At 26.6% G+C, this 25,562-nt stretch overlaps 1 protein-coding gene across 4 annotated transcripts; it reads left to right on the top strand.

Annotated features, from left to right (window-relative positions):
• Window positions 1–477: 477 nt before the first annotated feature.
• LOC111026912 (calcium uptake protein 3, mitochondrial) lies at window positions 478–25,562 on the top strand. Of its 4 annotated transcripts, none has more exons than XM_022305096.1 (11): window positions 478–636; window positions 17,749–17,893; window positions 18,293–18,451; window positions 18,517–18,599; window positions 19,374–19,439; window positions 22,652–22,741; window positions 22,984–23,183; window positions 24,262–24,390; window positions 24,461–24,630; window positions 25,009–25,166; window positions 25,432–25,562. In XM_022305096.1, the coding sequence occupies exons 1-11, from the start codon at window positions 622–624 to the stop codon at window positions 25,501–25,503; spliced, it is 1,287 nt and encodes a 428-aa protein (XP_022160788.1). In that variant the 5' UTR covers window positions 478–621; the 3' UTR covers window positions 25,504–25,562. The 4 variants fall into 4 exon arrangements, with proteins under 4 accessions (XP_022160788.1, XP_022160785.1, XP_022160786.1 ...); XM_022305093.1 differs by lacking the exon at window positions 478–636 and adding an exon at window positions 11,245–11,630; XM_022305094.1 differs by lacking the exons at window positions 478–636; window positions 22,652–22,741 and adding an exon at window positions 11,245–11,630.

Raw genomic sequence — 25,562 nt, 5'->3', positions numbered from 1 at the left:
TATACATGGATACATTAACTAGTTATTTTTCATTATTGCATTTATAATATGTCGAGTAATACTGAACGCAATAATCAGTGGTGTTTATATTGGCTTATACGCTTTATACCCATTTACTATTTGGTGAATTAGCTTATTTACTGTAAAAATAGTAATTATAATATAGTATAGTATAGTATAGTATAGTATAGTATAGTATAGTATAGTATAGTATAGTATAGTACCTATCTATTTTTTTAATTAGGTAATCCGTATCTGTATTATTTATAATTATATTACTTATATTATTATTTATTTTATATTTAATATTATTATACATATATATTTTTACATTTGTCATATGACATTTTTATCGATCATCAAATAATTGATATTGGTTATTACCACGTATATAAATGTAGCTATTGTAAAGTACTTTAGTCTATAGTTAATCATCGTCCGTGACCGACGAGTGACGCCCGTGATTATTGCAGTTGTTTTGATAAAAGTATGTTCAAGTTGCCGCAATCACGGAGTACCGAATAAGAATTACCAAGAGAATTGTCCAGTTAAATGTTATAAAATGTTGAATCTGTTAATGGCCTATGAATTAGTTGTTAATGCATAGGTGAACAAATAAAAATGTACAACAATTGGGTAACAAAAAATTTTATTTTTGTTAAGTTTGCGAGTTTGTGAATGTATTCAGTGTAAAATAATTGTTCCCGAACGAAACGATCGTCTTTTTGATGGGTTGAATCTGATGATTAGTTGTACGATTATAAAATTACAATATTCATTGCATCTTATCTACTGTACAGTTTATTTACGAAAACACCACTGACAATAATTATAAGGGATCGACATCGAATTGAGGCGATTATAGGAGTACCATTTTTTTCTATGTGCTTTTAATTCATAGTAGACCAGGCTAGAAATGTTTCTTATATAAAGAGGAGTTCAAAAATGAAAATTTAAACTGATTCGTTTATTTTACAAAAAATTCCATATTTTAATATTTTTAATATTGTTTTTACATATTTTTACTTGCATTTTTTTCATATTTCGTAAATTTTAAAATAAAATGCTTATATCCCTTAATTTTTATTTATAACTTTTCTGTATGCTTGTCGCTGACATACACACGGAAAAGAGGTTTAATATTCAACCCCCCATTGATACTTTTTACTGTATGATTTTTTAGTATCGTCACTACAGATATATGAAAATTAATAAAATAAAAATAACATTTTGATGTACACATGTCACATATGCATATATTTTTTTATGACATCACCCATTGAAAATATTTAAATATCTGTGCACACCACTTGACACACTACTATTATAATATTATAGTATTATATGGGTAACTCTACAAATGGCGATTTGAACGATATACCTACAGAGAACTGTACTAACAATTTTGGAGGGAGAGGTTTAATTATGAAACGTCAAAACACTCTTAACATGAACTATTTTCCTTAAAAATTATAAGAAAAAAATAAATTACTGAAAATGGGGTTATTCTTTTATTTACCTAGTATATATGTTGGTATAGGTATACTTTTTTAGTTTTTATCAGGCAAATTTACGATTATCAACCACGTAAATCTATAGTAATTGGTAGGTAATAAGTAGGTATTTTTATCTAAAAACCATAAATTACTTTGATAGATAAGTAGTAGGTATTAGGTACGACGTAAATGGGTATATTAATTGTTTATTCCGAATATATTTCGTGATAAAATTAATAACGAGATAAAACTTTTGAGAACTATCGGTAATTGGTATCGTATTGCTTACATAATGTTCAATTTGAATGCTATAAGAATCAATGAATTACAATTGCAGAGCTTCATTGTGAGTATAGTACCGAATATAGGCGTATTGTGATTCACCATTTTATTTAGCCAAAAGTCAAAACAATTATTTATATAAATTAAATAAATACAATAGTATAAAGAAAAGGATAAACGTATTGTATTTATTAATTTCAGATAAAACGATTGTATAACAAATAATTTATTATTTAAAAGCTAAAAGTTTTTCAGAAGTCTTTCACAACCACATAGGTATTTTGTCTCTGTCTTTCAAACGCATACACCATACAACATAACAATATTTGTATATTTGCATTCAACAGTTCCGATTTTGTAATGCTAGCTTTAATATTTGAATGAATTTACCTACATTGTTATCAAATTTAAAGGTAAGAACTATGCATGTGTGTCTCATTGCCCGTTGGTATCTTACAATAGTTTAATTTTTAGATAGTTATGAGTATGTAACATACTACTATTTAAAAGTGCTTATAACTTACTAAAAAATTTAAATAATGCAAAAAACAGACGGAAGAATACACGTAAAGTTCTCATAATTTGAAGTTTGATAAAATAAATTTTCTGTGAACATTTTGGATGATAAAACAAATATTAAAAAATCAAGAGGAAGTTTTATTATAGCTCTGCAGTGTTTCAATAATTCGTTATAGATTAAATGAAAGTGAATATCTTAACACTTAAGCCGGCACTTGAAACATATTTTTTAATTAAGTCCCTTATTAGTGAAATCATTTAATACTTAACGAAATCATGTATAGAATGTAGATGCATTCAATAGTAGTATGTACAATATACATGTTATGGGTGAACTGGTAAATATAGGTGGTATAGGTACCTAATATCCACTGAAAAAACATGTTTATTTATTTGCAACAACAAAAAAAATATGATGATTGACGATGAATTTCATAACAATAAATTTGTTAAATTTAACAGATCGTTAAAATTTAATACTTCAATTTTTCAACTATAGTTTATTGATGTTTAAACATTTTAGGTACTAAAAGTTTAGTGTTTATTTTAAATTCTATAATGGGCTTTTATATGTAACCCATGACCAGAATTGTAATACTGATAAGCACCATGTAATGAATACTACTTCGTACTACGATATTTGAAAAATATAAAGTTATAACTTATAAGTACCTACCCATCATAATATATTTCAAATTTATAATAGAAAAATATTATTCTGCTAATACACAAAATGATTTTATTTGTGAGTACATCAATATCATATGCGTTTAACACAATATGTTTAAATCATTATAAGTAGGTAATGCACTGATTTTAACAATCAAACTAGGTAGGTACCTATATATCAACTACACAATATAGTATGTTTCAATTATCAATTTATTGTTTTACTGTTGTTAGCCGTGAGGTTTACCTAAAAATATTTATTAGCCCTATCTATTGAATGGAAATCGAATATAGTTGATAATTTGAAGTGGTAATTTTTTGATATTTGACTTTTATTGGAACAATCTTATCTTTCATTTGTTCATAGATATACACAGTTATGTACAACAGGTCTTTACTCTTTGATATTATAATTAATCCATAGTATCATTTTATTCAAAAATTGTTCTATATATTTTGTCAACTCTACTATTTCATGATATAATTTCGAATAGTTATAAAATTCTGATCCAAAAATACATAGTGAAGTATGAAACAAATATTATGAACACATATAACAGTTTATAACTGTAATATAATATTTAATTTATTGACATTTATTACCAATAAAAAAATTAAATAAAATTAATTGTAAAAGTAATGAAAAAAATGACACTTAAATATTTGAAAATAACTCATTATTCGTAAATATAAAATTAATACCTACCTATATTTATATAATTTATTCACTGGCGTAGTTGATGCCTTTAATATATGCCATGTTACATGACGCTATTTTCAACAATATGGCAATATGAAAATAAAACTAATATAATAATATTAACTTTATATTTACTAACTATATTTTTTTATCCTGATATCGTGTTTACTATTCACAAACCTATTTACATAATATATAAAACCTTGACCAACACTTGTAATTTGTTATTTGAGGTAAAAAAAAAAAAAAAACAATAAAGAAATATTATAACAATATTTATATTGACCAAATATGAAGGTGAGTCTGCAAAAGTGATCCAAAATAAAATAAAAAACATAATATGAAATACCGCCGCAGACTTCAGTTATAGGTGGGTCCTTACATTTATACAATATATTTGGGTGCCTATAGTCTATACCTACCTAACGGTAAACCGTCAAAAGTGTAATAATAACTATTATATATAGGTTATGGCAACACATAATAAGCGTTGGGAGTGCAGACACGATGCATATAATTCAGAGGCAATGATTGCTAGTGCCTAGTCGTAATTAATTATTATTATGACGACCCGTGGCTGTGATGGTAAAATGATATGCGCTGGTCTGCGAAATCTGTGATGACGTCGTCGGAACACAGTCTGTGACCGGTGCCGGCTTTACGTTTGGCCACTGCCTTACACTCCGTACCAGCGGACGTGACGTCGGAGAAAAAAAATTTCGCACACATGTCGCCAATCACGTACGCAAATAAAGCAATAGCCTGGGCAGTTGCCCGCCTCTCCGGCAATCGTGTTATTTGCAATTTGCAATTTGCAATTTGTTATCCTTGATAAATCACGTGCCTACACACGTGGAAACCACAATTTCCAATGCGTTGGGTTTCTAATAAATAGCTCCTTTTAAAAAATTGAAAATTAAAAATATTGTTCGTAATACATATTAGGTATATCACATGCATTTTTACACCAAAATATGCAAATAATTTGCATAAAATGTGCAAATCGTGTAAGCAAATGTGTCTCTACACATTATTTTAATTACAAACTGATAATGCCGGGTCGCACAAACAATCACTAAACAATTAATGAATCGACAGTGAGCAAATGGTCCCTTAAACAAGATTTAGTGGCCCATGACCGGTTCATTAAATTCATCAATTGCAACATGACATGAATATAATACGCTCCTATTATTATTGGTACATAAGTTTATAATATACCATATACGTAATAGTACCTACATGAGTTGATAACCCACGTGAAAAGAAAGTACTTAATAGTATTAATATTAATTTTTATACCTACATCTGGGATCGAAAATCATCAAAATTGATGAAAAAATCTAATTGCTTCACACTTCACTAAATATAATGAAGATGTTGATTGTCAAAAAATTAAAAAGTCAATATCATATTTTATCTTTTATTTTAGAATAAAAACATATTAAATAGGTATACTATTTTTTTGTCTTATTATTATAAAATAATGTTATTTACGAGTTTTCTATAAAATATAGAACCAAATATGACATTAGTATTTAGTAGATAATCATACTGTATAAGAATGATAGAATTATTATAGCACATAGGCACCCAATTACAAGCCAATTAATACATACCTAATATTTAAATTAACTATTAAGAGTATAAAATATTTCGGCATGTTCATTTTTTAATAGATACACTATTTAGGTACAACTTATATCTGTAGTAGATATATGTAATTTAAAAGAATAGATTGTACATTATAATATGTTTAGTTACCATTAGCCAGATAGGTATGTAAAATATTTTATTTATACATAATATGTATCTCTAAGGTCACATTAAAATATATGATGACTAATATTTTTTATAGAACTAACTAAACTAACTATTTGAAAAGTTTGCTTACTTTAGTATATTTATTTAAATTTTATTTTCACGATACATTAATTTTTTATGACAGATACATCCTGTAAAAAATTTTATATATAATTGATAATAATAAAGCAATTGATTATAAAATTAGTAAAAATAAATATTCTTTAATACACTTACATTTAAAGTTTCGTCATATTACAATATTACATATTATCTTGAAATATTATAATAAATAGTAAATACTAAATACCTTCTTGAGTTCTAGCTACCGTATTAAAGAGCGCTTATATCCAATTGCATTGTTTTATTGACTTATTTTATTCAAATTAATTAATTTACATTAAAAATATATAAGTACCAAAGTTTTGAAATTAAAATAAAATTATACATCAATAATATGATCTAAATATCTTAAAACAATTAATTGTTCATTAAAAATATTTTATAGTCATATATTATTCTCAGTAGCCCCTAAATACTTAAACGATTATATGCACACATGCCAATTCATTATTCAATGCTAGTAGAATGAAACAGTAAAAATAGAGTAGAAAGTAATTTTTAAACGTCAGATTCTCTTGGCGTGAATGATGATGTAACGTTGGACATTAACATAAAAGGATGAACAATCAGTATTATAATTTAATTGAACTAAACTAAATACTCTTTCAAAACATAATAGATCACTTAAATAAGATTGAATTATATATATACTTAAACTATTTAATATATCGATATTCAATTTTATTTATTGTGTTAAATACTTAAAGAAAAATGAGCAGGTGCATTGCTGATGCAAGACTGCAATCTTCAAAAATAATCTCATAATATATTATATCAACTACCTATTTACTATAAATGTTAAATATTTGTTTGATTGAATGATTGAGAGATTTAGTAGGCAATTTATAAGTTTATTTTTATTAGTTTAGGTAGGTTTTATTGTTTTAATCAAGTAAATTGTTTAACTCAAATATTAATTACATAGCGAATCTACAGATATTCACTAATTCCTACTGTAGTTTAGAATACTGAAAAAACGAATGACAAATGACCATTCGTAGACAATGATATGGCTTATTTTTTACGGAGATGTCTCTTTGAGCTTATGAGAGGAGTGACAAATGTTTTATAAGTGGTTTTTTGTAATTTTTTTGTTTCTTTCATCACTTTTTGAAGCATTATATGTGTTAACACTGATTCAAGTTTCAACCTTGAGGGTGAGCTTTAGTACGAATTTGGATCTAATTGGTACTTTAAGGATCAAAAGTAAAAATTCTCAGTAATCTTCAAAATAATCGGGGAATAAAATATAGAAAAAATGTCTACTCAAAACCAGTTTCCAACAAAATAGATTTGTTTTATGTAACTTGTGCTTTAATTGAGTCAAAATACATTTTTACTGAATATTCATGTTATTAGCATTTACTAGATATACTATAATTGTCAACATATTTATTATTCTGTGCTATTTAGTTGATTGCAATTTTCTAGTTTATTTTTAATTTATGAATGATACAACTTTTGTTTGTTAGTTCTGAAGATAACTAATAATTTATTTTTCTGACATTTAAAAAAAATTTAGTTTAGAACCACAAATATTTTTTATGAGCGATTGCAGTTTAAATGTTTACGACATTGGATACCCACTTAAATATGTAATGAAAGTTTATCCTAGACATTTTTTGCTAATTTGTAATTATTTATTTAAATTTAACTTTAGATACTCGTAAGTACTAGAAACATTCCACTATTACATATACTATCGTTATCAACCGCTGAATCATGAAATTTTCTATTTTCGACTTATTTCAAACTATTTTAAGGCATTTATATTTTCAAATTTTCAATTTTGATTAAAATTTTAGGTCGGTCAAAAAGATTTAAAATTGAGTACGAGTACCCTAATAAATAGTTCTCATAGCAATATAAATTGATTGGAAACAATTGGGCACAATTTTTTTAACCGTTTAAAGTTTCAAATTTGAATAACTAAGACTCCAAAATATATAAGGTACAAGATTCTTCATAAGTAGTATTCTTATTTCTTACTAAAACCAAAATATCTCAAAAATACATATAAGTATGCATACAATTCGTACATATATTTCAAGTAAAATTTTAATAAAAATGAATACTAAAAACTTAAAATAAGAATTATTTTAGTTAACTAGTAGTAAAAAAATATTTTATCCTATCGTAATAATATGTAGTATAATTTATCTATAAATAAATAATAATATATATCCTCAGAAAATAAAACCTGGGCAATCTCAGCTCAGAACTGTTATTTGTATGCAAGTTGCAATAGTTTATCATTTAATTCAAATTTAACAAATCTATTTCATTGACCTACTCAATGTCAAATTACTCTCAATTTTACTTATATTATACAGCAGAGTAACTTTACCAGTTTTAAAAAAAGAATTGATTTCGTAGTAGGTAATTAAAATATTTATGACATGGATTTTTTTGAAAGAATTTCCACAGTACCATATTTTATTACTGTTTATTTGCCATTGAGCTCATTGCGCTGTTGGCAAAATAATTGTTATTATAACACATTTCTGAAATGTAAACATTCTATTCTATCTTAGCCGTTAGGTATTTTACCTTGCATTACATCCAAATATTAATTTGTTTGATTGTCCAGTAGGATGACTCATTAAGATATTACAGGTTATCCCTAAATGTATAATATATCACATTTTACCTCGAATTTTACATTTTAATAGAATTTATATTATACAATATATGATATACAAATTAATAAGATCATTATAATGCATATTGTTTTAGAATTAAAATAGGTTAAAAAAGAGGAGAGCTGTAGGCAACTCCGCTCTCAAGTCTTAAGTAGATATAGGCTACGATTATACCTCAACATTGAGTAAGCTACTGCAATGCAGGTATGTGTTAAATTTGAATTCATTGATAAATAATTGTATATTTGAAAAATGATTCTAAGCGAAGAATCGAATAGTCATCGTATAAGAACACCATTTGACCAGAAATTGTTATTTTACACTTAAATATCCAATTTTTTCAACAATTAAAATACAGATGAGAGACGCTCATAAGTCAGAACATTTATAGAAAATAACTAAAATAAATCAAAGACAATCTACATTTTTAGAACCTGCAAAGTTATTAAACAATTATTGTAATAAAACTGTTAAAATATTCACGGACTACAGTATTTTATTTTCATTTTTCCTAATTATCTTACAAAGTACTGTGATTTTTCAAGTTTTTACTTCTCAAAAGAACTAGGTACAATTTGCTATGAGAAACCGGCATTGAAGTTGAAGAACAAACTATTTTTGCTAGAAAAAGTTTCTTCGGACACACACACACACAAACACTTATTATTGTAAAATAAATAACTCAGAAGAGGTATAAATATTTTATTGATATTGCCAAATTCAACGTCAATAACATTTAACTAAATATAATTGAAGATACAACACATACTTAATCGATATTATTTAATCATATTTAAATAAACCAATTTATAACTTTTATCTATGCTTATTAGTTATTAATTATTATAGATCCTAACAATAATTATTAATTAGAGCCTAGAGGTGTAATTTCTGATTTAAAATGTAAAAGGTTAAAAATATTATGCATTTAAAATTACAAAGATAAAAATGTACGAAGTACCTATGTACCTACACTATGCAGTACATATTTATATATTATATTATACAATCTCACATTAAATTTTTATCAATCAATTTAACGGGTTTATAGTTTTTACTAATGTTACTTGTTGGGATCATTTGATGGTAATAAAAAAAAATAATTAATACACTTATTGCACGTTATTAGTTAATACATATACATAGTGATTTTAGAATTATTTATTTTATTAAACATGATTGATAGTTGATAGCTATATGATTAATTTAGTATTTTTAACATTATTTCGGTACCTCTATACTGAGTCTATATATATCATGAACATAAAATTTATAATCTATTTATTATGGACTATATTATATGAACATAGGATATTCATATTGAAATATGAAATTAAAAAACAAGTTTTTTAGAATAATTCAAACCGTTTCTGTAGTAGAAATAACGACAGAACTAATAATTGTAACAATGTACCTAACAATAGAAATGTATAACTGTATACGTACTGTTTATCAAATATTAAGTTAATTATTAATCTATTATTACCTGGTATTTTTTCATTTTATTTGTGTATTATTAAATTAATACATTTTAATTTATAATGTATTTTTTCTCCTCTTATTAAATGACTTTCATCTACAAACATACCTGGTAATCAAAAGGCATTAGTGACAAAACGAAGCAAAAAATTAATCGTGTCGTACAAAAGAGGCAAAATCTGATTATAGCGTCTGAGTTTTTGTGTTTTAAGTTAAAATACTATGACATAATATTATTGGTACATATGTAGGTACTAAATTAGCATCCGCATTTTGGGTAAGCTATTCATTAAAAAATCCATCACAATATTATCATATAAAATATTAATATTGGTACAAATTATACTCATTTTTTTTATATCTTTGACGCTTTTGACATAACATGTTGAGTATAGTTTTATATTGAAGCTTATGTCCTACAGATTTTGACTCATGTGGCCCTAGAAAATGACTAATAAAGTGGTGGTATTATGACCTGCTGAATGCTAACTTAATAGTACCTGTTCCAGGGGGGTGGCAAATGGTGCAAATGCCCTAGGATGGAAAATATTTAAACATATATGTTTAATAAATTTAAAACTTATTACCCTGGGGCACCAATGAAAGTTAACACGGCACTGACGACTGACCTACAGGTTATAATAGAATAGCCATAGGTAACCATTTTTCTATAATATTTAAAATAATATTGTACCAAATCAAAAAAAGATAGGTACAGCAAATATTTTATTTGATTACTTAATAAATTATTTGTGTTGAGATGACACAAATAGAATACTTTCAAGTTTCAATATTAGATAGGTTTTTAGTGATTGTTATGAAAATACTCGTTTAGATGTAAATATTAAAACGCAACGGATATGATGCACTCGCTAAACATGCCTATTATACGTGTATATCTTAATCAATTTTAAATATTGAATGATGGGAGAAATGTATTCATTTAATTCCACAGATATATAAACATTTAACATACGTATATATATATATATCTGTGTTTAATTCGAGGAGAATTAATTTTATATTATTTTCTTATTGTTTACATTCATACATCAGAAAATCTAGTATCTATACGTGTTTTTCCAGGGGGATTGTAATCTAAATAATATCTCTAAACACAAAAGAAAATTGTGTTTCATAAGACTGCTGTCTATTTAACAGTTGTTAGTTGTTAAGGAGCAATTAACAAATATCGAAAATAAATTATCACACGCAAATAGGAAAACGATATCAAAATGTTTTTAAAAATCACTCCTTTTATGAAACTACCTATGACAAAATATGTGTCAGTGCCCGATCACAGAATAGATTTTATAGATTTTAATCTATTCTGTGGCTCGATACCGAGTGCCCAGTATCAATAATATAATTATTAATTTATAGGTATTTCTGTACCTAGGTGGGTTTTTTTTTTTAGTAAATTCCATTTAGTATTTAATATCTCACTATCGCCATCTAGTAATTGGAATGTATCAAAACACTGCCATATGTTTTATTATCATCATTTTAATATCAGAAAACTTATCAATTTATCAGCACAGATATAATATTGTTATTATAATAGAAGCAGTTTTAACTTTTTAATTATTATTTATTTGCTTTTCTGAAATTTACTAAATAAGATAAGTTAACTTCTCAGTTATTTCCAAATTGTTTGATTATAATTATTGTATTATATATAGTATAGTTTATGAACTTACTAGAGCAATGAATTCTTCTAAATTTTTGAGATGTAGCACACAGTTAACAAGACTACATAAAATCAATACTATTCCTGTTGGCCGTAGATTTTCTTCAAGTTCTCAACTTTTACGGCAATATTCAAAGGTTGCTGGGATTGCAGGAGCAGGCATTATAAGTATCATTGCATATAGTTTTACATCTGACTTCAAAGTGTATGCCTACTCAAAGAAAGATGTAAGTAAAATCAATTAAAACTAATGTATTTCATTAAGTTGACAATTTCATACACAGATTATAAACTCTTGTTGATAGCGGGTGCAGCTACACAATGTTTTATTTGACACACAACCATAATATCTATAAGAGGGCTATTGTACCAGAATATTTTTAATTGAGAGAAAATACCTAATTAAATTTCTATTTATATGATTTACCTATGTTATATTCCTACCTTGAAGATATATTTTTTTAATGTAAAACCACCTTAAATACTTATAATTGATAGATGAAATGTATACCTTAAATGTACATTGTAGCTCTATAAATGTATATTATAAATTATTCATAAGACCAGAACTTCCCTTCATAATATTTCTTATATATGATACATATGCAATTACCCATTCTTCAAATTTTTATTAACCGAATACTTATAAACAACTTTAACGATGGCCATTTATCATAAATTAATTAATATTCTACTACCAATGGCTACCCAACATTTAAACCTGCAAAATAAGGTTAAACCATAGACCAATAATTTTATATAATAATATTTTTTAATCTATGTCCCTGTTTCTCCCTTCGATCACTAATTTTTATTTTAAAGATTCATTATCAAAACTCTTTTCCTATCTCACATACCGCTTTCTTACTTCCCACAATATCAACCTCCTTTTTAACTCTCACTCTTAATACTATTAGTTTGCCTAACATTTACTTTATTAAACACTTACGCTTTTCATCTAACTCAAACCCATTTATCTGTAATGTAATTTTTATTTTACTGTAACAGTGTAACCTGCAAAACTTAAAGCCAAAAATAAATTTATTTGGTTTTACAAAAATAATATCTTAGTTAAGGATTTACATGCAAAAAAAAAATTGGTAAAATAATATGCAAAAATATGCTACAAAGAATGTGAAAAAAATATGAAACACTGATTTTACAGCTTGGTAACAAATAATAAAACGTAGTGTTTTTCCATTAAAAACTGTACCAAAAAATTCTTCGACTTATTGTCAAAGTTTTGCACTGATACTTTGTACTTTTGCAAGAGTCAAAATTAAATGAATCCAAAAACAACATGCAGTGTAGGTATTCACAATTATACACAAAGACTAGGTATGTCAAAACACATACTAATTGTATTGTAGGTAGGGTATTTATAGAATAGGTAATCTTAAATATGAAATCTAATTGATACTAATTACTATTGCAGTAAGCAGTTATACAAGTATATGACAATTATTAAGATAAGAAATAAATTAGGTAAATTACTATCCCTACTTTATAGTAGATTAAATAATACTGTATTTTTTTTGGATAGATTATATTCTATTTTCTTCTTTTACCAACAGGCAACAACCAAGGTTTATACATATTATCTATAAACCTTGGGCAACAACCACTGCCATACCGTAAAACGTGCGTTTAACATGTTTATTGTTATTAAAAATAATGCAGAAATCTGAAATATGCTAAATAAAACAACCATCATTTGCTTCAACATGACTTTATTTGTGAACATTATCGTGTATACACAATAATTAGTCGAAATTGAAAATGTATTATATTCACCATAAGTTGTTTTAAGTAGAAATTGAAAAAAAAAGTTGAGCTTAAATCCATAATTTTTTTTTTTATGAGGGTCTGAAGTTAGAATTTTGACAAATTTCGAAAAAATCACTTAAATATGCAAATTATTTTGACTAATAAATATTATTATTAATTATTTTAGTTTTAAGCAATTTATAGACATTTTCAATTTTTTAGATTTTTTCTCTATAAATGTCAATAAAATTGTATTTGTTTTATCAAAAAAGCTTGAACATTTAATATAAGAGGCTCCTCACCCATTGTTACAATATAAAAGTAAAATTTTAAGCATTTGAAATTCAAATTTTGACAAAATTTACGAACTATTTTGTCGTTAAAAATTTATAAAATGTTTAATTTTTATAGCGAAGAATTGAAAATTTAGAACAAGGTTCCATGTAAGTAGTTCATTCTATTTAACAAAAAAGTCTCAGTATACAAACACAGTTTTTTTTATAGCTATTTGGAAGTTCAAATTTAAACAAAATTACATAATAAAACCAAGAATCATTATTCTAATGTTTTACTAATGATTTTAGTCATTTTTTTGTAGTTAAAAAATTGTATTTGTGAATACTTGAAACTTTTAGAGTAGGTATATTTTTATATTTAATACACCGAATGATATTTTCGAATTCGATTTTTTCGACAAAAATGAATTTAACCTACTGTTGTATTACTAATGCCTTATACTAAAATAAATTACTTTAATCACAATAATATCATAAAATATACGTACTTAGTAATATTATAGACTGATAGACCGTATTCGCTCTAAATCATTTTAAGTATACAATGATTTCCGCGGAAGTAATGAGAAAGCAGTCCCCGCGGCGCCGTCGGTTCAAACACGAAAAAAAAAAGTATACAATGATAAGCGATGAGAAGCGTTACCCACTTACCCTCTCTTTTAATTTAACTATTTATATTTTATCCATCCTTAACTGAACTTAATTTTTTTACAATAATATAATATAAAACTAGGTACCGTAGAATACCTAGGTGTCGCAGCCAGGAAGCACTGATAGAATACCCTCCGAAAAAATTGTTTTCATGCCAATGCTTGCAATGGTGTCATAAATAAATAGGTGATAGGTATTCAGTTCTACAAAAACTAGAAAAAAACTTAAGTGTCCTAAAATAATTTTCTGGTTTTCTACGTATATTATTAATTATAATTATTATATTATATATATTATTATATTTTTATATTTATTATTTTTAATTTTACTATTATACTACCTATTTAATAATTAATGACAAAATTTGTAATATTGCTACAGACGTCAGTATTGTTTATTTAAGCTTAAAACTAAAATGATATTTGTTGTTAAAATTTGAATACCTTCTGCTATAAATTATGTGAATAAAATTGACAAGTAGTATATGGGTAGTAGAATATTATACTTATATGTTTATCTAAATTATCTACCAGGTAGATAATTGATAAGTAGATTCTATGTTTATTGTTTATAAGATTTAAGATATATTATGTGTACAGCAAAGTATGTCGAGGGACGTACACTGTACAGCAATTATAGTTGGAATATTTAAAAAAATTTTGTTTCCCAAGAGATTTAACTCCTCCAGTTAAAGTAAGTATTAAGTATTTACACATAATTAAAGATGACGATAACGATAATATAACAAAATCAGTATGCCACGGGTAACAACAGCTTTTGATTAACCAATGAAAAACAATGATGAAACAGCCGACAAAAATACCCTGTGGTGTCTCAACAACCGGCCATTTATAACACTGATGCTATCTGAACTCGGCTGGTCTACCCCCTTGTCACCTTATTGTTCAATGTTTAGGTCTACTTACATAAATATAGTAAAACACACAAATATTGCGCCTGCTAGCACGTTAATAAAAAAAAAAGTTGGATGTCAAGTTAAACATTTATTGAAGATCGCTTATCTTAGTTTTAATTCGTAATAAATTTAATTCCATCATAATATTGTCAATGTACATTATACGTTTTACATTATGCTACCTAAAACTGTAAAATACTTGAGAGTTTGTCTTTTCAATATTTTGTTTGTTTATTATTCATCCACAAATCAATTATTATCGATATACATATATTATGTACGTACCGATGTAATATATATTATATATCCAAATGACTAATATCTATTTAGGCTAGAGTGACTGTGGGCCCTGAAAAATTAATGTCCTAGGTATCTGAATTATATTTATATACATAGTGAATAATTTAAACTTAAACAGAAGTAATTTTCTATTTTCAAAGATAATATGGAAGTAATGGATTTCATGTTTAAAATATTAAACTTAGGTAAAATGTTCAGGAATAACCGTATTAGTTCAAAGATTTAGCTATATTGTCATTATTATTCATTTATAGACAATATTTATTATAAGTGACAGAATTCAATAATTTATACTGTTGATTATTAATTGAACCTAATGAAAAAAATATTGTATTAGAAATATAGTTTGTTATATTTATAAAAAAAACTAGATTAGTAAAACATTTTGTAATATTTCACATATGTACCGGGTGATTTTCGAGTTTACCTTTAAAGTCATTTAAGATATTTGGGTATCTAAGAACCAAAACCTATACCGATGTGACGATCTAACAAATTTCTTATCATCTCAATGTAACTGTAATCATATATCTATGTAGTTCCATATTACAACAAGGTAATTTCAAATATTTATGTAGTATTACTCAGTTTACAACACTACTACTTATGCTTACCTACAACCTACATGGCTACATAATGTTTTCCTTGAATAGTTGGATACTATCTAAAAATTCGTGAGATCGTAAATATTCATTGTTTTGAATGTTTAAATATGGCTTGGATCTTTGAACAATAAAAACAACCCTTTGTTGTTCTCCTTAATAGTCTGATGTCTTCGCGATATCTTTTATTTTAACAGCCCATTAGATTTATTTCCAAGATCATAGTCGTGTGAAACTAAACATCACGTATACATTTTGACATAATGATTGATTGTTCAATCAATCGCCAAGCTATATTTTTTAGTTTAAAAGGGTAAAAGTGTTTAATTTAAATTGTCTCTTGATAATTTATATACCCTTAATATTATTATTCTTATCAAGAAGTCTTGTCGACTCTTCTTTATTGCTCTCATATTTTTTTCGGCTTTATATAGCAGTAGTGTTGAAAGGTGTCCGAACACAGCTGTGTTTTTTCCAAGAAAGTTTGATAGTCCATTGGTTTTGACGCATTTGATGACAAACGCCTGGAATGACCCACGTGTGTGAAATAAAATCCAGCGGCAAAGAAGGAAGAAATCGATCAATTTTGTTCTTATATTTATTTTACAGCTAATTTTAAAAATACTTTCCGGGATAATTGTTTGTTATTTTAAACAGCTGCACAAGGGACTGTCGTTACAGTATTGGGGTGAACTACATTCGGACATAATGTTGCCCCTACACGAACCTATTTAGTTTGTCTTGTTATTTTCTTGCTGAATAAATAAATAATATGAAATAGTAGGTATATTAATACGGAGTGTCAAAGATAATCGAACGAAAGATTCGATCTAACCACCCTTACTTCTGGTCAACCTTCACGTCCTTAAATTAATAATAATTGTTTTTTTTATAGTTGATCACGTGTTGAGAAAAAAATTATTTATTTAGCTAAAAGCTACTGAGTACCTAAATTGTTTATTATTTTTTCAGAAATTTTAAACATTTTGGAATATTTATATCCAATAGTACAATTACTATAATTTACAAAAATTTCTAACGGAATAAACACTATGTTTTCCGTAAAACTTTCAAATTATCTTAACAGTTTAAAAAAATTATTTTGTCAGAAAAATGTTATTATCTTAATGCTATCCAGGTCTTTGGAATTAAATTGTTATTCTTAATTAAACAATTTAAGGTTAATATTTTTATTCCATGTATATAAGTGAATTTATAAAATACATATAAACTATTAGAACTTTAGAACACGTTCAAAGAATAACTTTTGGCAATTGTTTGAATGCTTCTGTACCAAAAAATTTGGGTCTTTTCGTGTATCAAATTATTATTATAAACTATATTCACACTTAATATATGTTTTTATTGAAATCAATCAATGTACGATGTGCTTAGCAGAAAATATTATGAAACCATTGAAACCCATAGAAATGTAGTTTGAAGATAATGTAATAAACATTTTAATTTTAATTTTTTTTCTGGCTATATGTTGAAAATGTGTAGTATACAAATATAAGTATAATAAATAATAATACATGTAAATTGAAAACAATTTTGTAAGTTGTAACTGTATTTGTATTTTGTAAGTAATTAATAATTATGACTTAATAATTTATAACTATTTCAAGTGTTATATGTACAACTATATCCGACACATATCTAGTTACTTTTTAGTTATTTATCAAATATGTATAAGTAGATTGTTGTTGATTCTCAAATTGGTAAAATGTATACAGTATAATTAACATTTAACAACAATTTTACAATTTGTTATTCCTTATTACACAATTACAATTTATTTTGCATTATACAGAGAGAAAATGACGAATATCTAAGCGGTCTACACTTAACATCACGCGAGAAACGTTTCATTAAGTTTGCTTCAGTTGAGTATCATGGACAACTATATATGACTCCGCAAGACTTCTTAGAATCATTCGTTGACGAGCAACCTAGAGGTATAAAAAAACGTACTGCTAACAAAATTCTAAGATTATTTCACTAACGTTTAAATACAATCAGCTCTGGTCAAACTTTGGGGGGGTTATGATCTCCCTCCCATGACCTTTTTTTCAATGTTTAACATCTGATAAACATTAAATTATATGTTTAATAATTAAATAGTGCATGTTAAAAATATCTCCCACCCCACATGACAAAATCATGTGACCGGCATTGATCTTAATCAATACTAATATATTATAAAGCTGAAGAGTGAATGTTTTGCTTGTCGTTCATCTTTTATACAGTTTGCTTGTACATGTTTACTGTAGATATATTTACTAAATCATGCATATATAATATAGGTAGCCAGGTAGGTACTCATTTAATTTCTAAATTTGTGTTTTTTTTTCTAGCTCGACTTCAGAGACACTTAATGCTAGATAAGGATTTGGATGAAATTCGAGATAAAGTGCCTGGGCTAAAAAAAGGATCTTCGCAACTTTTTCGAACACTCAGAGACAAAGGAATCATATCTTATACAGAATATTTGTTCTTATTATCCGTGTTAACCAGTAAGTAAAACGAAATTATGATTCTTCATCATATATTTTAATTGTGAGTTTAAAATCGTTTTCAGAACCACAGAGTGGATTTCGTATAGCATTTAATATGTTTGATACGGACGGTAACCATAGGGTAGACAAAAATGAATTTCTGGTGGTAAGAATAATATTATAGCAAATACAGTAACCACAAAATTATTAATTATTGTACGTAATGTAGTACCTATAAGTATTTTATTTTTAATAATACAGTAATACAGAGATTAAACTTATTTGGGTTTTAATTACAAATAAATTATTTCCATAACGTAATTCAATTATATGATTATGTTATAATAATTATCAGTGATCGGAGTCTTACTGTATTTTTAAAACATTGAGTTATACCATCCTGCATGTTTTCACCATTTTCGTTTATATATTTTCACTTTTATAATTTCTGAACGTACAACTACTTCCCTTATTGTGGTTTGACGTTCATATTGCATGCATTGATGTATAGGTAGGTATGTATTTTATCTTACAATCAAACTATACAGTAAATGATATACGTATTGCCTTTTTCAAACTAAAATAATATTTTTTTCACCCTTGTAGCTAATTTAAATGAGTTCAATGCCTCAATTGTATACCTATTTCATTTTAGTTTTTTTTTTGCATTTAAATTTAAATCTTACAGTTCGTTCGATTTTATTCGACAAATTGTCTACAAACAACAATACATAAGTTAAGTGATTCGAGTTTATTTATTTATCGCGGTAACTCTACCTGAATTAAACGATGTAGCGTTATTCAATCGTACAATTAAATAAAAAAGTTTAGTTTTCGGTGTTATTGTTCTCACTAAATATTTATCGTTTAAATGTATTGGGTTTTTTAATGTCGTTGTTCACATTACTTTTATTTTATTATTTATTTTATGTTTTATCAGATAACACGGCTCCTAGCTGGAAAACCAGCCCTCAGAATAGATCTTAATAAACATGCTAAAGAAATTGTGAGTGAGTTGTCTATAATATGGATATTTATTTATTATACTTTTAAAAAAAATGGATAATAGGGTGGCATCTAAGTAATAGTACTTACACCTACTCATTGATAATCACGGCTGAATATACCTCCAAACGTAAAAATTAATTAAAGAATTGTAAAGAAACCTTTAAGAAATTCAAAATTAATCTATTCGGTGTGGAGCATCTAATATATATAATCAATAAATGATATCACATATAATTATTAATTACTAAACAATAACACTATAAAGTATAATTATAACTATTATTACTGCCGAAATATTTTAGGTATGCATGTTGAAGGTTGAACTTTACTATTATCAATTACTTTATTGGTGTTCATTAATAATTATTCTACTAAAAAGGTAAACATGGAGAATTATGAATAAAATTTAGCAAAAATAATGTGGAATTCAAAACAATTAATACTATTTCAAAGTAGGTAAATAATTTACTAATTTAAAGAGTTTATGATTAACATAACCACATACCAGATATTAATAATAAAATATGGTTTGTTCGTGTTTCATAAAGTCGTTGTTTCAATATGGAAAAACAGATTGCTTAATCAGTTAGTCGTAGGCAGATACAGTTTGTCCTATAGGTACCAAAAAATTGGAACTTTAGCATTTCATTAATTTGCTTCAATGACTTATTACCTTGAGATAAAGAATACTTATAAGTTATAAATTATGCTGTGACTTATTAAAATAATAAAGTAACTACTTTAATTTACTTCTTATCACAACATTCGTATTTTGTAATCAATTATTATTAACTGAATAACAACAAATTATAGCAAAATGTTAAAGACATTGAGCTATATTTTATGAATAACGGGGAAAAAACACTAAAGAAAAAATAATGAAAATAAAATCCAACTTTAAACACCTATTTTGCTATTATGCTTGGCTATTAAATAATGGAAATTTATATTTTTAATTACATTTTCTGAAACTGATATTTTTCATTCAAATTACATAAAAATATAAAATGCTTAAGTAACATTTTATTTATTTATCTTGTTAAAATACGGACAGAAACCTAAGCTGTAATATTACAATGAAAGAAACTTTTTTGTAAGTGTATGCAATAATTCAAATTAACTAGGTAATACATTGTTGGCAAAAATTGGTTGAAAAGCTTAGGTAAAACGTAGATATCGATAACAGGTAAAATAAGTATAATAAATCGATAACATAATAATAATAGTTTAGCTGGACTTAAATATTATAATCATTAAATTTTTAAAGTTTAGAAAATTATATAGTACCTAACTGGAAAAATCGACATGTTGATACTCCACTAATCTTAACTTAAAATGCATAGGCTATAAAAATGTAATAATGTTCTATAATCGATATTCATAAAACAAAATTGGACTAAAAGTAAATTAAATCATGCTTTTCTTGTTGTCTGCACTTTGTGTATGTCTAGGTCATTAATTTTGATTTCTCGTACTAACTATGTAACTCTGTCGTTTCTATTTACATTAAATTGACTAAACAAAATATTCTCCCATACATTACAATAACAAAGATCACACATCGCTTGTCCTCAGTAACCTGTGAACAATTAATATTCGTCTTTCTGTCTATCTGTTCGTGGTTCGTCTGACATAATTTGTATACGCTTTTATTTACAAAATTAAAAATGTACCTATACTTAGTATGCGATTTTAATATAAAAGAATAACAATAATACATACATGCAATTTAAAAACAAATTTTTTTTTTTAAGAACCGCCAAAAACAAAGTAGATTGTTGGACATGTTATATCTAAATAGTATCTAAATATACTTACAATACTAATATGCTGTTTTACAGACTCATAAGCACTCATTGCGTTTATGATTATGTATAACATGTTTTATTTTATATGGTATTTAAATATATATTATCGTATTCAGATAGGTGCCTATAGTTAAAATATTAAATTTATGTATATAATATATTATAATATGTATCAGATAAAATAGCAGCCATGAATATGCAGTCTACCAAAATTGTGGTCTATCAATGAAATATCGATTGGCATAATATTTTGTAGTTGTGTTGTACCAGGTACACTATTTAAGCTGAAAATATTGAAAATGAGAAAATTTTGCATTCTAGAAGAATACTTTCAGAACCCACGGGATTTAGTCTTCGGTACACATAGAATATGCGTAAAGGAAGATTTGGGAAAATCGAAGCTCGATGTTTTATTATTAAAGGGTGCATGACAACTTTACATCCAATAATTGAACAAGAAGTGCAACATGGACCAATGCTCCAGTTTATTGGATAGACTGGTTATAATGGTCTCTCTCAAATAGGATATTTCCATGAAGTGCAAAGAATGGTTAATCATAGAGAGAATTTGGTCGATCTTTTAAGGACTAGGTAAAAGTACAAAAATAATTAAGTTTATACAGCATCCTTTGTGATTAAAAGTAATTTAAAATGAACTATGAGGCAACCAGAATAATTAGTATTTGTAATTTCAATATTAATTTTTACTATATAAAACTATAAGTTTATTAAAAAAATATTTTACGATTTCAATTCATAAATAGGTAGACAAATTCAAGGTAGACTGCACACTACATTAGATCACCAAGCCGCAAATTGAACGTCAACGGGTAACCAAAAGAATAAATACATTATATTTAAAATGCTATTTTCATTCACCAAAATGACTATTTTTTCAACAATTATAATTTAAAAACCATATCTACTTACTTAATGGTTCTATGATGGCTATGGACACTTCGCAGTAAAATACTTTACTTCATCCACTTCCTTTCAGACAATATCAGTCAACTATTTTGCTTTACATGCAATATATTTAACAAAAATAATAGTAGTTTTTGAAAACTTGATGTGGAGGGGATACCTCGGCACTCGAGTTTTATTTTAAAAACGATAAGATTTTATCGTTTTTTTTTCGAGGACTATAAATTCATCTGTCGCACACACACAACACCCCCCTAAAAATACATATATATATATATTTGTGTGTACATTAATACATAATACATTCTTATGAATTATGATACACCGACACAGCGTCGCCGTATATTTGTCTACCCTATTATCCTGCAAAGTAAAAGTAAAAAATTATGGAAATTGTGACAAACTGGTGAAGGGTAGAAAATGTTACGTGGCTTAAAAAAATGAGTGGGTGCTTTGTTATATAAATGTGATATTACAGTTGTCCCAATTATCTACGAAACAAGTGGCTGTCGTTCAACGGGTGCCAGACGAAGATTCAAACATCATTAACCGCGCTGCTGATGATTTGGTCGGTTTATCTTTTTAAGTATTTTTTATTTGCTTTGCTTTCTACACACACACACACATATGTCTATAGTGTGTACACATTTTTATGTTTGCGTGTTGCGCTTAAGAATTTTTTTTTCATTTATCCACAAAATATTTTTTGTTCAATAAACGTATACACAATTTCGATTCTACACTACTACTTTAGTACTTAACAATACTAACGCAATAAATTGTGTGCAAATGACGTTTGATGTTTATTAGATGGAAAAAATCTTCAGCCAGTCTTGGAAGGACAAACACGGCGTGGAAGATGACAAGTCCAACACGAACAAAATAGACGCCGACGATTTTGTTGACGACGCTCAGGGTCTACAAAAAAAGCATTTGGTCGACACTACGTTGATCGTTCATTTTTTCGGCAAAAAGGGAGACAACGTGCTACTGTACGAAGACTTCAGAAAGTAATAATTATTCCAATATGTATTATACTTTACATTTTATTTGCACCATCGCGGTCGCCATTCGCCGTAGTGTGCGTATAAAAACCCAAACCGTGGGTATTTTCTATTAGATAGGATAGGAGGTTATATTGTATACAATATATTATATTTGCTATGCAATCCTCCCACAGTATGTTCGTATTTCAATCGGATGCTATTCTGCCAGGTTCTGTATGAGAATAAGTTAGTTCACTATCCAGATATTTTGAAATACAAAGTACACCAAATAAATCAGTGATGGAAGTTTTTGAGGGCGGGGAATCATTGTATTACTGTTTTTAGTTTGCATATTTCATCCCTCCTTTTGTAACTATTTTAAAAATAACGCACCCCTCTAAAATTTAAATAATTTTGAGTAAAAATAATTTTAAATTATAAACGCACTAGGTAGTAGGTACTTATATTATATTTTACACTAGGTATAGTTTTCGTGAAAACAATTCTATAACACCGGAAAAGTAGCTCTGCGTATTATCTTCTCGTCATTGATTAGGTCACTGTAATGGATGTGTTACATTTAAATTCAATGATAAATCAAACGAAAATGGTTATGAGCAGATACCTACTGAGTGTCTATATATTTGTAAGGATATTTTCTAATTTATGGATGTTAATATTTGGTAAAACATTTTCCTACAAAAGGAAGGTGTCGGCTCTTATTCAATATTTTATTTCCAAGCGAGATATGAGAATTTTTACTTTGTGATATTTCACATATCCGTCGCTTGCTTAAAATTAAAATATTGAAAAAAATCATAGACGCTTAAAATAATGTTTTATATAATATAGATAATATGGATGTACATTATATCTATGGTTCCTACCTAAAAGTTTGTTAATAGGTCAATTCACTCCAATATCAAAATTAACAGCACACTATTCAAACTAGTTAACTAAAATTTGCTACATCATGTGTTTGTAAGATGGAGACAACAAACACATGGGGTAGCATCCTCTTAAATAATGAAAGCAATTATAATAATATGTAGAATTTATCTGCTATAAGAGTCATAAAGATATGGTACAAACTTATTGTTAGTTTTATGGAAAATCTGCAAACAGAAGTACTTGAAATGGAGTTCCAACAGTTTGCCAAAGGAGGAGATACCATAAGTGAAATGGATTTTGCCAAAATATTATTGAGATACACTCACTTGGATACAGATCTGTAAGCTATTTAAATTTATTTTATGCACTATTAACGTCTTATATAATTTGGAAATGTATGTTTACGATAGGTGTGATACATATCTGGACCGATTGTTGGAGAGAATCAAAATGGACAAAGGCATACCACCAGGCATTTCGTTTGATGAGTTTAAAGTGTTTTGTCAATTCTTAAATAATTTGGAGGACTTTACTATTGCTATGAGAATGTATACACTGGCCGATCACCCAATATCTAAAGGTAATAAGTGATAACAATAACTAATTATGAAATAATATATTAGTATCTGAACAACATTAACAAGTAATGAAAAATAGAAAATGCAGAGAGGCTGGAAATCACTTAATTTATTAATAAATATAAAATATACATTTCACAAACTATGAACTAGTGTGATTTTAGTTGTGCAGTACTATTTTAATTTGCTTATAGTAAATATATTTTACAGTTATTATAGTTTAAACAAAAATAGTATCAATTATTTTTTTACTTAAGTAACTCAGTTAAATTCCAATTGTTTAACGTTGATCAACTTTTAGATGTAGAAACCTACATTTCATCTTTAATTGGTATATTTTTATTTTAGCATTTATAATAATATTTTTATTTATTTTACAGATGAATTTCATAGAGCTGTTAAGATATGTACTGGGACCAGTTTGAGCAAGCATCTTGTACATACCGTGTTTGCTATATTTGACGAGGACGGTGATGGTCAATTGAGTTATAGAGAGTTTATTGCCATTATGAAGGACCGACTAAATAGAGGATTCAAGGTACTAATCTGCTAAAGTATTTTATCATACCATTGATGATTATTTTCAAAATATCAACATTAAATTAATTCTATTTAAGTACTTTTTTAATTATATAAGACAATAACATAATTTTCTGTAAATATTACTATTTCTGAATTAAAGATCCCAATATGAGTTAAAGAACGTTAATTACAATAAACAATGAATAATCATAAACCTATTATGTAATATTTAACAAATTAAAATATATATTTTAATAATTTATGTTGGCACTTTGTTTTAGTCATACACGAAAAATGAAGGATGGGATGCATTCAAAATTTGTTTGAAACATGAAATTAAAACTCCTAATTAATAATTAACTCTAGTTTAAATTAAGTTTAAATTTATTAAATGTTTGTATCTCTTTTTAAT

This window comes from Myzus persicae, unplaced genomic scaffold (assembly GCF_001856785.1).
Source record: "Myzus persicae strain clone G006 unplaced genomic scaffold, MPER_G0061.0, whole genome shotgun sequence".
Taxonomy (NCBI): domain Eukaryota; kingdom Metazoa; phylum Arthropoda; class Insecta; order Hemiptera; family Aphididae; genus Myzus; species Myzus persicae.
Note: the sequence above shows the minus strand (reverse complement) of the source record. Positions and strands in the feature narration are given on the sequence as shown.

Coding starts and splice junctions, on each gene's coding strand:
- LOC111026912 (XM_022305093.1), top strand. CDS start 11,421: ATGAATTCTTCTAAATTTTTGAGATGTAGCACACAGTTAACAAGACTA. Junction 11,631..17,748: donor ATGCCTACTCAAAGAAAGAT/GTAAGTAAAATC, acceptor TGCATTATACAG/AGAGAAAATGACGAATATCT. Junction 17,894..18,292: donor CGTTGACGAGCAACCTAGAG/GTATAAAAAAAC, acceptor TTTTTTTTCTAG/CTCGACTTCAGAGACACTTA.